This window comes from Lissotriton helveticus, chromosome 7, assembly GCF_964261635.1.
Source record: "Lissotriton helveticus chromosome 7, aLisHel1.1, whole genome shotgun sequence".
In the NCBI taxonomy this organism is placed as follows: Eukaryota; Metazoa; Chordata; class Amphibia; order Caudata; family Salamandridae; genus Lissotriton; species Lissotriton helveticus.
The window spans coordinates 1,588,268,404-1,588,284,079 of NC_136068.1; the positions used below are offsets into that span (position 1 = coordinate 1,588,268,404).

Sequence of the window (15,676 nt, forward strand, 5' to 3'; positions counted from 1 at the left end):
CGAATAACCAAGCTTTAAGATCTCAGAATGTCACCCCACTTCCGGTCAATCAGCGATTTCCTGTTGACCTCTGGCTTTAACAACGACGTACAGAGGGCTCCTTCCAGCAAGGCCATTTGCCAAGCTCTGTGGCCGTTCCTTTCTTAGAGGCTGGCTGTTTCTGGTGAAGATTGTAACCTGGCATGTTTGAGGGCTGGTTCGCCGCTGGCAAGCATGGCTGGCACGCGCAGATACTATCATTATATTTATCTAACGAGGAGCCGGCGCGTGCGAGAGGTAAACCTTGGAGTGTTTACAGAGATCATGCAGATAATGTGCCTTCTGTGTAATCTTACTAGCCGGCCACACGTCATGACGCAGGGCACCCCGGGGTGGCTGGGCCTCGCTCTCTGTCTGCATCGATCATGCACAGCTCGGCGCCCCAGTGAGGGCTCTCGCCAAACGAAAATGTAAATGTATGTAGTGCTTTCTGCCATAGCGTTTACCTTCGTGTTGCTGTAAATACATAAAACATGATGCTGTGGCCCAAAGCAATGGGACATACATGTTATCTTCCTCAGAAGGATAAAACGCCGCTCAGGCTTGCCACAATTTGCATGTGATATGAAGATCATAAGAGATTTCCAGAGTTGAATGATGTATGGATGCAGGATGGGTGGGTGGATGGATGGATGCATGCATGATAGGTGGATGGATGCATGAATGATGGATGCAGGTTGGATGGGTGGGTGGGTGGATGGATGCATGCATGATGGGTGGATGGATGCATGAATGATGAATGCAGGTTGGATGGGTGGGTGGATGGATGGATGGATGCATGAATGATGGATGGATGGATGCAGGATGGGTGGGTGGATGGATGGGTGGATGCAATAATGATGTATGGATGGATGGATGCAGGGTGGGTGGATGGATGGGTGGATGCATGAATGATGTATGGATGGATGCATGGATGCATGCATGATGGGTGGATGGATGCATGAATGATGGATGCAGGTTGGATGGGTGGGTGGATGGATGGGTGGATGCATGAATGAATGATGTATGGATGCAGGATGGGTGGGTGGATGGATGGATGGGTGGATGCATGAATGATGTATGGATGGATGCGTGGATGTATGCATGATGGGTGGATGCATGATGGATGGATGGGTGGATGCATGATGGATGGATGGGTGGATGCATGATTGAATGATGTATGGATGCAGGATGGGTGGGTGGGTGGATGCATGAATGATGTATGGATGGATGCAAGGTGGTTCGGGCTCGCTCGCTGCGGTGCAATATGCAAATTAGTTTACGCCCCACCACTTTCAAATGTCACCAGCCGCCCCTGCCTACCAGTAGTCTCAAAACAAGTCCATGCAACCAATGGCACAGGTAGCCCTATTCCCTACTTCCAATAGAAAGCCTGAACCCTACTCTAAGTCCCACACCTAGTCCAGCAACCAATCACACCAGAAGCCCTAATCGCTACTTCCAATTAAAGGTCTAACCCTAGACCTAGTCCCACCCTACTCCCAACAACCAATAACATAGGAAGCCCTAGTCCCTACTTCCTTTTTTTTTTTCTTTTTTTTTTATTGATGACACAAGCCATAAAGAAATACAGAGAGTCAGTTAGCACAAAACACACACAAAAAAAGAAAGTCAGCAATCATAATATTAATAGAAACATATCATTTTTGCATAAGATATGAAATCATACACCCGCGGACAACAAAAAAACACAATTAAAAAAAAAAAAAATTACATAGAATATAGAAGCCATTCAATTCACACTGAAAGAAAGGTCCCCCAGATTTTTTCCAATTTCTTGAGCGAGTGAGCCCCTCTTGTTCTCGCTATGGAGAGTTCCATATCATAGATTTCATTCACCAAGGACCACCATTCGGTTACATGGGGTGGTTTAACTAAAATCCATGCCCTTGCAATAGTCAGTCTTGCACATGAAATCAAAACAAATAGCAGATCCGTAAATAAGTCAGTAGTTGAGAATATTCCAAGTAATACCATCTCGGCTGAAATTAAGGCAGGGAGTATTAATTTCTGCCTCAAAATGTTTCCTACCCATCCCAAAATACGCGGAGCAAAGGGCATCAAAATAGCATATGCTCCAGATCTGCTGCTGCGAGGTCGCATTTGGGGCATTTAGTACGGTCGCTAATAGCAGTGTTTCCAGACCATTTGGAGATACGTAGCGGAGTATAGTATAAATGACAGACAGTTTTGTAAGCTTGTAGTTGAAGGCTAGATGAATGAACCAGGCTATTGATGCGTTGAAAAAATTTAGATATATTATTAGAAGATATACACCTCCCCATTCTAGAGGCCCATTTCTCCGCGAGGTTCGGGCAATCATCAGTCTTAAACTGACTGAAGCATTTGTAACCTATACTAATCGAAGCTTTACTTTACTCTCTATAAATACAGGTCCATATTTCTGAGTCTAATAGTTCTATTAATTACAATATACCTAAAAAAAATCTCGAATTTGTATATATTTAAATCGCATTTGTTCCGGTAGTTTATAGAGTAGTCTCGAACTCCAGTAAGCCTGTTATGCCATATAAACCCCCCAGCCTAGTAATACCAAAATTAGCCCAAGATCTCCCTACTTTATCACTGAAAATACCCGGGTAGTCACGGGTTATCCAAAAGCGCCAGGTTAGGATGATAGAGGGAGGTCGCATCAAAAGCCAGAATCGTATTCCAAATACGGACCGCATCCCTAGCGGTCTTAAACCTGACTCTTTTAAAGTAATTCGGATCGTTAGCTTTGGCAAGAAATTGTTTACAATCGGAACCTAGCATGAATTGGTGAAAAAAAAGCGGATTACTAGAGTTAAAGAGGCTACGCAGTCGGCCCAAAAAGGTGGCATAAAAATAAATTCTAAAATCTGAGAAATTGAGCCCACCTTTAATAAATGATAACTTTAAAAAAGATAATGATCTGCGACTTTTTTTATAGCCCCAAATGAAGCTACCAAGAATTCCATCTAACTTTCTAAAAAAAGAATTATTGAGCAACAGGGGGATAGACCTAAACAAATATGGAAATTTGGAGAGAATATTCATTTTAATAAGATTTACCCGTCCAAACATGTTGAGGGGGACCTTATGCCATTTTTTAAGAAGAACCGCAGTGTCTTTCAGTAATGTGTCATAATTAAGTGCATTAATATCCCTAACACTAGGTGAAATATTGATACCTAGATAGGTGGCTGTCTGACAAATACCCTGAACAGGAACAGAAGGTTTGTAGTTCACAATAATTTGCGTTTCATTCAGGTTTAATTTATATCCAGAAACGGCACCAAAATCGTTGGCTTCCTCCGTAATTCCCACCATTGCTTCTGCAACCTCTGTTGTATAGATTGCCAAGTCATCAGCGCAGGCTGTAATTGTGAGCATATTATTTCCGTGATAGAAGGGCTTAATGTGTACTTGAGACTGTAAAGCATTTATAAATGGCTCCATAGAGAGAGCAAATAAGAGTGGTGATAAGGGGCACCCTTGATGAGTGCCTCTTAAAATTGGAAAATTGGAGGACATCATGTTAGCATAGCCTATTTTTGCATTTGGGCAATCGTACAGAGCCTGATTTCTCCTTAAAAATTGTATCTTGATGCCAATCTCTGATAAGACAGACCACAGATAATCCCACCCCACCCGGTCAAATGCTTTTTCAGCATCTAATAACACCATGCTGAGTGGGGATGGATTAATGGCTGCAACATCAAATGCGGTAATCGCTGTGTTAACATGCGCGGTTGTGTCCCTTCCAATCACAAAACCGTGCTGTTGTACATTAACTAATTTAGGCATAAGTAGGGCAAGCCGCATTGCAAGCAGTTTGGCATAAGCCTTGGCGTCCGCATTAATCAGAGAAATCTGCCTATAAGAGCCACACTCTGTAGGTACTTTATTTTTCTTTAAAAAGAATATAATTTTTGCAGTTCTCCAAGAATAAGGGGCCTTACCAGTGTCGCCTATTTGATTAATGACGGAACATAAAAGAGGGAGCAATTCATCACAGCATATTTTATATAGTTCAATTGGGAGCTTGTCATCTCCGGCTGCTTTCCCAGAGGGAAGCGAGGAGATAGCAAGCTTAAGTTCCGAGAGCGAGATCTCTTTTTCCAACTGTTCCATCGCCTCTACCTGTTTTCCTAATACCCAATTCTTCCGAATATACCGCAGTAATTTTTTCTCCGTAGGGTATTGCTCTGGAGTATAAAGTTTGCTATAATACGAGACAAATTGTTGCAGAATCTGTCCTGGTTGAGTATAGATAGTTCCGTCCGCTCCTTTTATACTTTTAATTAGTAAGCTAGCCCTGTCTTCTGCTATTTTATAGGCTAGAATTTTCCCAATTCTTTCACCGCTTTCATATTGCGACAGCTTATATTTATGTAATTTGCAGCTAATGCGCTCTCTAAAAAGTTTTTGGGTGTTAGATCTTAAAGTAATTAATTTAAGTTCAAGCTGGTTTGGAATTAGTAAAGTGGGTACTCCTGGGGCCACCTGACTAAGAGTGTCTGCAAGAAGTTTCTCCAGTGTCCAGATATTTGAAGTAATATCACAAATCTCCTCCTTCCGTTTAGCATTTTGCCCAAAAATGAACTGCTGGGCAAACCCTCTTATGCTCGCTTTGCAAGCGTCCCAAACATAAATTAGTGCCGCGGAATTAATATTAAACTCCAAAAATTCTTTAATATGATCCTTCAGCTGGGTGATAAATATTGAATCTGACAACAAGTATCTAGGGAATGAAAACATCCTAGGTTCTACTATTTTAGATATAATATTAAGTTGTAGTAGGATAGGATTATGATCCGAGTTTACTCTTGGACAAATCTCCATTTTGCATGTTTCTAGTATGTTATCAGAGGCCCATGCCATATCAATGCGTAAGCACAATTTATGTGGCGCTGAATAATAAGTATAGCCTGCAAGCTTAGGATAAAGGTTTCTCCAGACATCCTTTATGTTATGTATGCGTGAAAGTTCCAAGATAGCCGCTCGTGTCTTACGCATACGTGTAGATGTACCTTGTCTCGTAGTGTCCTGTGCATAATTCATAACACAATTAAAATCACCCATAAGTATTAGCTCCCCCTCCCATTCTAGTAGTTCCATATTTAATCTGTCAAAAACATAAGCATTGTCACTATTTGAACCATATAAAGCACAGAAAACATATTTGCCGCTTGCTGTGTTAATTTGTACGATAGACCAGCGTCCAGCCTTATCAGAAACTGCCTTAAGAATATCTACTTTAAATTGTCTTTTCTTGAGCATGGCGACCCCTCGAATAGAAGCATTTAGAGTTGTACATGTCAATAGCTCATAACCCCCTTGTTCAAGCAGTTTCCTGTCTTTGTAGCATATGTGAGTTTCAATTAACAGTGCTAAATGAGGATTGTACATTTTAGGCTCTTCAAAAACCAATTGCCTCTTGCTTTTATTATTAAGGCCTGAAACATTCCAGGCTAGACAGTTAAAGTGATACATATCTTATATCTGAATATGTCCCAGGTTCTTGTTTTTAGTCTAAAGAAAATCTCTCTCAATTTGTGTCTTAAACAATCTGTACTTGTGTCATCTTTTTTGAGCAAAAGAACCCCCCCCAACAAGGCTCTACCACTACCCCTAGCCTCCAACCCCTAAACCCCCCACCCATAAGTACCTGCTGAGAAAGTTTCCCTCTATCTGCTGCTGCCGCTGGAGTGGCAGCGGACCAAAGAGGTCTCCACGGAACCCCCGTCCCTCCATATTGAACTCATATATTAGGAGAAAAGTAGAAGAGAAAAAGAGAAAGAAAACAGTGCCAAAATAAAGTGCAAGCTTAGCACTAAAGAAAGAAAAAAATTCGAAATACATTATCCCATTTTAGAAAGAATCAGCTCCGCTTCTTTAACATCATTGAAAAAATAAGTGTGTCCCAATTTAATTACTTTTAGGCGCGCAGGCTCTTGAAGAAACACCTGTGCACCCACTGATTTGAAAGGGTCAATAAATTGGCGCAGTCTCTATCTTTAGTCGATGGTGGCCTTACTAAGGTCAGATCTCACGAAAAAGGTTACTTCTCCTGCAGTAACAGGAGTATTAGGCCTAGCCTTAATCGAAACCGCTTGTCTGAGTAAGTAATTGCCAAAATAAATCATAAAAGGTCACGGAAATGTACTCTCCTTATTCCAGTTAGTCATTGGCAATCTGTGTACACGCTGAAGTTGGGAGTCCCAATCCCAGTCGGCCAAGTCTGGAAATGCCCTTTGAAACAGCTTGACCATATAAACGCGGCGTCCGACCCTTCTGATCCTTCGGGTACTCCAAAAAGTCTGAGATTCTGCCGCCTTTGTCTGTTTTCTAAGTCTTCCACTTTGTTCTGCAAAGCCCCAATATACTTATCATGCTGGTTAGTTGAAGCCACTGTATTAGTTAGGGACTCCTCCACTTCCACAACCCTCTGCTGCAACTCTTCGATCTCCTTTGTAACCCCGCTCAATTTATTAGTAACCTCTAATAAGCAGTTCTGCATTTTGCAGTTATCATCCCTTAGTTGTAGAAAGTTCTGTTGAGTCTTTTGCCGATGTTCCAATAATGTTTGAATTTTTTGGGGAGAGGGGTTGGCCTAACGGCTAAGACGCTCGACCTCGGACCTGGGGATCTGGGTTCGAGTCTCGGTAACGACGCCAACAACCTCCTGTGATTTTGGGCAAATCACTTAATCTCCCCGTGCCTAAAATGAAAGTGTGTCCTCATGTAACGTAACTGGTGCTATGTAAAGCGCTCTGATACCTGATTTGGTTCGGGTCTAGTTCGCGCTATATAAAACTCTGCAAAAAAAAAGAAGAAAAAAAAAATCCAAAGAAGGAACTGTAGAAAAAGCCAGGGGAGAGAAGTGTGAATTACCAGGAATAACTTCTTCAATTGAGGATAAGTGCACCGATAAAGCAGGAGCGGCAGTACTTTACTTATCCAATTCTTCTATGTGTTTGCAAATTGATATACATTTGTCTTTTTCCTGGCACACACTAGCACCATCAGTCTGAACCATGTCAGGTGCAGGTATTGCTACGGGGGTCACGAGCAGAACCGGTGAGGTACAATTGCCAAGAGTGGAGTCAAGAGGATTCTTTAAACTGTCTCCCTCTATAGGGCTAGTACCCGATAACCGTAATGCCATACTCTTAACCCCCACTTTGGCTTGTATCCATTTACGCATGGGACTCACATCTTTAATGGAATTTCCACGAACATTTGATGCAGTTATTGTGGCAGATAAAGCAGAGGAAATCGTATTTTTCCCTTTCTTAGCTTTGCTCTTCGCCTTCTCCTTTTTTAAACCAGAAATTTTAGTGCCCCCTGCAGAGATAGGATTATATTCAATTTCTTCTTCTATCTCTACCCCTTCCACCAGTTCCTCATATTCATCATTTGAATTTTCTTCCAGTATTTCAGGAATACCCGTTTCGGAACTCTCTGCTGCAGCGCTGGGATCTAATGTTTTATTAACTTGACAGACAGCCCCTAGCTTCCCAGCAGAAATAATAGTACCCAAATTAGGAATGCCATTTAAAGAGATGGTCTCTAACTCCCGTTTATCAGCATGCATCAAAGTATCTGCATTCGGTTGCTTATCTGAAGTCACATCAGTCTATAAGGCAACATTTGTAGAACGGCTCTGTACAGGATTAGAATGTGAACAGCGAAGCACCTCCATCTCCTCTGTTCCGGCATCTGGAATTTTATTCAAGTCAGTAGTGGAAACATTGTCCCCTGGGAAATCCCGGTTTCTACTCTTCACCGGAGTATTATTATCACTTGGAGCAACAAAAAGAGGGGGTCTAACGACCTGTTGCTTACCGGGTCTCCCAGCTCTCTCTGCTGTAGTTGCAGGAGGACGTATCATATTCCCAGCGGCTGTTCCCGCTGTAATTATTGTTGTCGGCTTAGCCAGCCCCGCTGCCCCCTCCTCTCCACCTTCTTCTGTAGGGGTGCCTTTCGCCGCTCTGTTGGAGCGAGGCGCGTTTTTGGGTGCCATCGCTTCGGAGGGCTTCGATCTCCTGGCCCAGAACTTCCGCGGCTTCAGGCAGCACCCTCGATGTACCAGCAGCGCAGCGCAGACCTGTGCAATCGAGCTTTGAGAGTGAAGACACTAAATCGCAAGCCTTTCCCAGCCCGCAGAAGCGGGCCGCGGCAGCAGAGCCGAGCAGAGCAGTGGCGGATCAGACGGACTGTCTGTCGGGGGAAAAATGCCAAGGTAACCTAGCGGGAACGTGAGGAGATATGTAGAGGGGTTTTGCTGTTCGAATCAGAGAGTTAGCTTTTCAGAAGCACCATCCAGAAGAAACCGTCACATTAGTAAAACACCAGTATCGATATCAATGGAGTTCAGGGAGGTCTCGCAGAGCAACCTCTCCGTGGCGTCTTCAGTCCGCCATCTTGCTTTCCTTCAGTCCGCCATCTTGCTTAGGAAGCCCTAGTCCCTACTTCCAATAGAAATCCTAACCCTAGCCCCAACCCTACAATGATTGAATCACAGACCCAGAAACCAATCAGAACCCTCAAATACCCAACCAATGAGGACATTAACCCTAATCCAATAGAAACACCAGATACAACCACCAATCAGTGTAGACATGTTCCAACCACTAGCAGACCATATAAGGTCCCAGCAACCTCAGACAAGGTTTGCTGGCCAGGGAGTTGGAAGCTATTTCTCCTGTTCAGAATTTCCTAGGAGACAGACGGGCTCAATCCACACTTTGGACTGCAGCAGGTAAGGGCCTCACTAACTTGAAATCTAACAATACTGTTTGAATAAAACTTTACTCCCTCTTCTGGCCAATAAACGAAGTGCACAGGCCCTAGTAAACACAGTTTAAACAGCTCACAGAAGCACCCTCTGATGTAGAAAATCCCTGTTGCTTGGGGTGGGGGGGGGGGGGGGAGTGGGAGGCAGGGGGGCTGGTTTCACTGGCTTGTGAACACAAAATGGTGTCTGGGGGTGCACTGTTTTAATATACAGGTCTTAGCACAGAGCAAAGGAGAAATTTGGAGGTAAAACAGAATTGTCACCAAGGAATGAGAGGGACAAACTACAGAGGTTGGACTGCAAATCCCACAATTAAACACGCTAACTGGAGGCATTCATGAGCAGGGAAAACCACAAATTAAAACACAACACAGGTGATCAAATATGCAATTACAGACAGGCTAAAACTATAATCTTTTACTGTAACAACCACAAGCAAAGATAGTAAAAACAGAAAGTGAAAATCGTTTTTTAAACAACTTTTTGTCTTGGGAAGAGACCGCACTAGTCTGTCTCCTTACCACTTCCTAGACTCTGCTCACTGCAATCTGGGGCACAGGTAGGCTGCAACTCACAAGATCGAGGAGAAAGATTTGGGGTGCACCCAGCAAGGCCTTAAGGGTTCAGACTTGCCTGGTAGCTGAATAGCCAATGGTCTGCTGGCCTAGGGGAAGGTTGCACCACTCTTCAATACCTGATCTAAATCTGTCTACCGCCAAAAATAGGAACTATATGGAAGAAAAGACAACCAGTGTTTCTGCCATAGTTCGCTTGTGCAGATAAGAGACAGGGTTGATGTTTGTGTTTTTGTCTCAAAAATACTGCAACATACTGAAAATTTTAGTTAATGAAAAATAGAATACCTCTTCACACTTCTCTTTGTATATACAATGTGCAGACCTATTGCACTGTTGCTCTGATACCCTTTGTTGCAGTAATAGCCCGGGTAGCTCTGGTTTCACTATGAGACAAAGGAGGATAATGTTTTAAAAAGACAATGTTGCAGTTATTAAAAACGAAAGCTGTTGGCCAGCCTGGGATCCTTGCTCCTTAGCACTGAAAAGATGTAAAATGTTAAAGCGAAAAGAGACTAGAAGAAAGGGTGAAGATATGAAGCAATCGTCCAATATTGAAAACTATCAAGAGTCCTGCAGATAAATCAATACCTTCCTAGTCCTTTGTTTAGAATTCAAGCACTAACCTTTTGCTTACTGTGCAGGGTGCTAAGGTGGGAAAACTGACGCTGAAAACTACAGAGATGGAGACAATCTATGATCTGGGAACCAAGATGATCGAGTCGCTGACGAAGGAGAAAGTCCAGTCTGGGTAAGAGCAGACAGAGCACCACCACTCAGAAGTCTTACGGATACTACATCTCCACACTGGATATAGGAAAATAGTTTTTAAGCTAAAGGAACATAGTGGTTCTTTGAAGAAATGTTTGTCCAGTTATGTGTTGAGCTGCTCATTTCTTGGCTCATTCTTCTCTTCTTTTGCAGAGATGTCATTACAATCGATAAAGCCACTGGAAAAATCACAAAGCTGGGTCGTTCTTTCACTCGGGCGCGGGATTATGATGCAATGGGATCGCAGGTACCAATGGCATACTGTGAACGTTACAACTCTTCTAAAATGCATGAGCCCATTATCCAAAATTTAACATGGGCCATACACAGGTTCATGTGATGTAGGCTGGTAATAAGAGTAGGATGTGTTAGGAAACAGATGGCTGTTGTCACAGGAATCCATTTACAAAAGTATACTTTTTCTTTCTTTCTTTATACGTTGGATCCTAGCAGTTTAAAAAAAAACAGATTGAGATTGACAGAGATAACGGTGTAAAATGACTGTTGAGACCTAACGCTTTGACTTGTGGGTAGTTTATTGCCCTGCACTATTTAGTCACTATTTTCTCTGCAGATCTATGTGGATTTTTGCAAATCATAGCCATGTGAATTAATTAAAGAAACTGTTGATTTACGTAATATTCTTATTGTGAGTGATATAATTTGTTGCAGATCCAGCTGATGCTTGCCCAGATTTTTATCTGTGTAGATCTTGTTATTTCTTCTTTGTGCTGTTTGGTCTTTCCTAACACAAGGCATGAGCAGCAAATTTGGAATTGTCTGACGACAGAAAAAGAAAAAAAAATCCTTTTCCAATGTTTTAGAGAATATTCTGTTTTCCTGAAAGTAACTTGATAGTGAGGAGTCTCTATGGGCAGACATGACGGAAAAGAATGCAGCTTTAATAGTGATCACTGTTTCTTTCACCAAAGGCTCTTGCATACCTTTTTTTCTACCTAGATAGATACGTCTGTGGTAACAATAATGATGTTATCTATCTTTGAGATTTTTTCATCATCACTAAATACAGTATCCACGTAATATGTTTTATAAAGATAAAAAAAAGGGGAAAGCAACTATCTTCACCTCTAACTCCTTTTTTATTTATTCTGTTTACGGTTACCTATAATTCCAAAGAATTATGTAACTGAAAGGGTGTTTGTTAATAATGTATGTATTTTATCCAGATACTTTTAAACAAGTTCAAATTGCCCTCTTATCAGATGTGACTTAGTCCATCGCAGCAAGCTTTGGAACGTTTTCAATTGAGCCATCTGTCTTAATTGTGAAGATTCCAGTTTCTCAATTATATTACCTTTCTCCCACTAGACACCTAGCTAGTTGCTAATTTCATTCTTTTCTTTCCAAATTGGCAGCATGGTTTGCTCTCTGCACAAGTTTCCCTGTCCTAATGGAACTTTTGTGTTAATGATTCATTAAAAAAAAATTGATTGGTGGCCTCAAACTCCACCATGTCTATTTACATTTTGAGGCCTTAAGAAATTCAGGAGTCCCAAAATGCTTTCCACCACATATAAGGGGTGTTTTTACGCAGCCTCGTGGTGATGCCCTATTTCCCTCAAGAACCTGCAACCTTGGTATAGATGTAGCTATGTGGAGTGTAAATCATTTGCAGTAGAAGCACAGACTTAATTTCCGACTCTTCAACTATTTTATTTTACTTTTACCTCCTCACCCTTTATCTTTGCAGTGACACAACAGTGGAAATGGTTGTTATTCACATTGTTGCTGCTTAAACTTAAGTAAGCTAGAGTTGATCATTTTCTTATTCACTTTATTCAACCAAACATGACGTTCTTTTAAAAAACAAAACAGGGCTTCTTGCTAAAGATGATTTTTTGAATATTTTGTATCCATTACTACTGACAATTGGTATAATATTAATGCAATCTTGAACTGGGATTTAAAAAAATATATTGGCAATAAAGCTTTGTCCAAACTTTCGACCCATTTCTTTTTATTGACTCACCAGTCCAAATGTGTTCACACAGTTATTATTCCAAATCAGAGATTGTCTTTCTGATCATGTGACCTATTTTCGTAGTAGTCTGATTTTTTTGTTCTAATTTCAATTAATAAATGAAGGGAGATTATTATATTTGCTTATTGCAAGTGCTCAAACTCATGGAGTGTTTTTTTTTCTGGCATTGAAACACTGCACCCAACTCCTCTCTCCTTTCAGACAAAGTTTGTCCAGTGCCCGGATGGAGAACTGCAGAAACGCAAGGAGGTGGTGCACACAGTATCACTTCACGAGATCGACGTCATCAACAGCCGTACACAGGGCTTCCTGGCTCTCTTTTCTGGTACAAACAAGACCACCATCCCTGGAGCTTGCATCTATTACTAGTAACCTGTGGCAATGATGGGACACTGCTAAGAGAGACTTTGCAGCTAGGGCACTGGTGGGAGGAAACTTCCAGAAGTGCTCCCCTCCCATGGCATTTACCCAGCTCAGCTAGGAGAAAGCTTGTTGCCAGCATTCTGGAGCACTGACTAAGCTTTGATCAGAGAAAACATACACTTAAGGCACTGTTTGAAGGAAACTCGCTAATGTGTTCCTATAGCGTTGATGGGCTGCTACTGCTGGGAGATGTTGATTGGGTGTTACTGGTAGAAAGCGCACACTGTCTGGGTCCTATAGTATTGACTGATCATTTTTTAGGGTGAGCTTCCACATCCTGATTTATATAGTATTGACAAAGTGCTGATGAGTGCAAGCTCTCAAATGGGACCATTTAGCATTCACTTGCCACTGGTGGGAGGGAGTAGCTTTAACCCAGTACTACTGCAAGGAAGGCCCTGATATAAGCATCTATAAGGCGGTGTGTATTTAAACACAGACTGAGCCACATTGATGTGCTCAAGATGTTCTTTGTAACAATACAACCTAGGGTGTAAAAAATGGGACTGAGGAATGGAGGGTGAACATTTTAAGTGGTGGCATTTGGTACTTCTAGGATTTAACAACGGTTGAAAAGAAACGTGTTCGTGTTTCTTGAAAGAAAAGTGGTTGGGGCTTTGCAGATATGGAGGAAGGATAACTTGGGTGGGAGGTTGCATCGTTTTTTCGTGGTTGTCCAGATCATGCCTTTTTCTAGATCTTTGTCATATTTTATATCTTTGTTTGTTTGCCTGTTTCTTAACCTTGCTCTCTTTGGTTTGTTTTGTCTGCTCTGCAGGGGACACTGGTGAGATTAAGTCTGAAGTGCGAGAGCAGATCAATGCTAAGGTAGCTGAATGGAGAGAGGAAGGAAAAGCAGAGATTATCCCAGGTGTATGTATTCTGCTCCATCTGGCTTGTCGCTCTGTTTTGCTTGTCTAGTCCCGTGTTTCCACTGTGTTTATATTTTGTTGCCATTTTTGTTTGTTACCAAAATTGGTCAAGCATATGTAGCTTAACTCCCCGACACCCTATTGGGATCATGAGGCATTCAAATACAGCCTTGTGTGCACCATTGCCGCTCTGCCTTCCCTGGAATTTGTTTCCTGCGCTGGGCCGAGAGGGCTCGTAGTCATGATAACGTACCACACATGGATACATTGTTTCTTTCTCCCTATGTCAGCCCTGCTGCCCGGCCTCTCTGAAACCCACGTGTGGTTGCTGGAACCCCCAAGCTGCTTCCCTATGTGTTGGGGTACGGCCTTCTGTACTTGTGCCTGCAAGCACTCCTATAACAACTGGAATGGACAGTTTACTGCCAGCCTGCCCTATACGTCTTTTCTTTTAGCAGACGCTGATTCACTCAGCCAGTAGCAACCCGAGGCGAGAGCCATGTGAGCACTACATGAATTCAGACACCACAGCAGGTAATAGGGCACGTTAGGGTTAGTGTGAAGGATAGACAAATGAGAAGCTGCCTGCTCCGTCGGAGATCTGAGTTTGTCCATTGTGCCCGGAGCGAATCGGTTTTTGCAGCATGTTGATTTTTTTTTTTTTTTTGGGAAAAACCTTTATTGCGACATAAGGCAGATACACTTACAGGCTAGCAAAAACACAGCCGGCCATAATCACAGAGACGGTCAATGCAAATCAAGAAGTTAAAACACATACCTCCCGCCTCCCAAAGTCCACCTCAACACCCAGGATACTGTTGCACCATAACAGCACCAGGATAAGAGAGGTTTTGTTTCCGTTTTTTAAGGGGGTTCAGAGATAAAGCAGGATCCGACATCATACAATCTAGTAACACCAGAGCTAGGGGACATCATAAATCAGGATATGCACATTTGGGACCACTGCAGGCGGGGCGCAGACACTAACATGCACTAAACAGGATAGACAACAAACAGCACATTACGCCCTCCAATGCAGCACGAGCCCGTCGTACCTGAAATGAAAAATTATTAGAACATCCCCCATATTGGCTGGAGACATAAGAACAGCCGGTAAACTACTCACTACTCGAAATCCCAAAAATAAGAAAAGAAAGAGAGGAATAAGTTACCCAAGCAAAGCAAAAGAGAAAAAGAGGCCCTAGAAACTGAAAAAGGAAAGAGAAAAACAGAGAATACCCCCCACCCTGCACCCCTGCCTCCGGCTACGGCCTCCCCCTCAGCAGTGTGCCTGTCGCCCACTGTATGAACCCGAAATTTAGAAGAAAGAGAAAAGAAACAACCACCCGTCCAGACTAAAAAGAACCCAAGCGAGGGAAGGAAAGAAAGAAAGAAAAAACGGGAGGGGAGCCCTCTAACAGTCCCCCGGCCTCTCCCTCTGCAAATATCGTAGACGGACAGAATGTAAAACACCTTCGCCCAAAGCAATACAATAGGTCAGTGCACTAGGCACAGGAGCCGCCCAACATGGCAACAATATGGACAGTATGTCACTCATCCCACATGAATCCGCAAGCAGGAAGCGTCGAAACGGAGGAAACATCGTCTACCCTTGTTCTGTCCCGCACATACTACGATGGCCCATCAAAGTGTCCCACACCAAATCCGCAAACGTAAGGAAGAGGAATATTGAGCAAGTCCAGAGAGCAGCAAGTCTGTAGTGCTGCGCTGCGATCGGACCCCATCCGAGCCCGCTGCCCGCCAGCGCGAATGACCAACCTGTCGCAACAACATGGCTGCCACATCGCAATCAGCAGAGCAGAGCAGGGAAAAAGTGTCGCAGAATGAAAACGTGGTTGGAGCAGAATCGAAGATACCAACAGCATGGTGTGGAAAGAATGCCATCGCTCAGTTCCAAGCAGGAGCCCACGGATAGTTCCAAATCACGAATGTCACAAACTGGGGATCTCTCGAGAGCCCGCGTACAGAAGTTCAGGATATCAGCGCAGGCGCCATATTGTCGCGTCTGGGTAAGAAGTGAAACATACCACTGTGCGCCCACAAACCACACGGGCTCAATAGTTCCACCACAAAGTCAATACCATCCAGCATATCACACAGTGAACGGACATCCTGCTCCAAGGTATCGTGAAATACAGCTAGGGCAGCCAGGAGATCACCAAGACGAAGTTCCGCTCCATGTCCTCTT

At 43.0% G+C, this 15,676-nt stretch overlaps 1 protein-coding gene across 2 annotated transcripts in view; it reads left to right on the forward strand.

Annotated features, from left to right (window-relative positions):
* The window catches only part of RUVBL2 (RuvB like AAA ATPase 2), a 131,638-nt gene that overhangs the window by 59,434 nt on the left and 56,528 nt on the right, over positions 1–15,676 (forward strand). For both annotated transcript variants that reach the window (XM_078655154.1, XM_078655155.1), the window contains exons 7-10: positions 10,044–10,150; positions 10,324–10,417; positions 12,374–12,497; positions 13,374–13,468. In XM_078655154.1, coding sequence (XP_078511280.1) covers positions 10,044–10,150; positions 10,324–10,417; positions 12,374–12,497; positions 13,374–13,468 — 420 coding nt within the window. The remainder of the gene's footprint in view (positions 1–10,043; positions 10,151–10,323; positions 10,418–12,373; positions 12,498–13,373; positions 13,469–15,676) is intronic.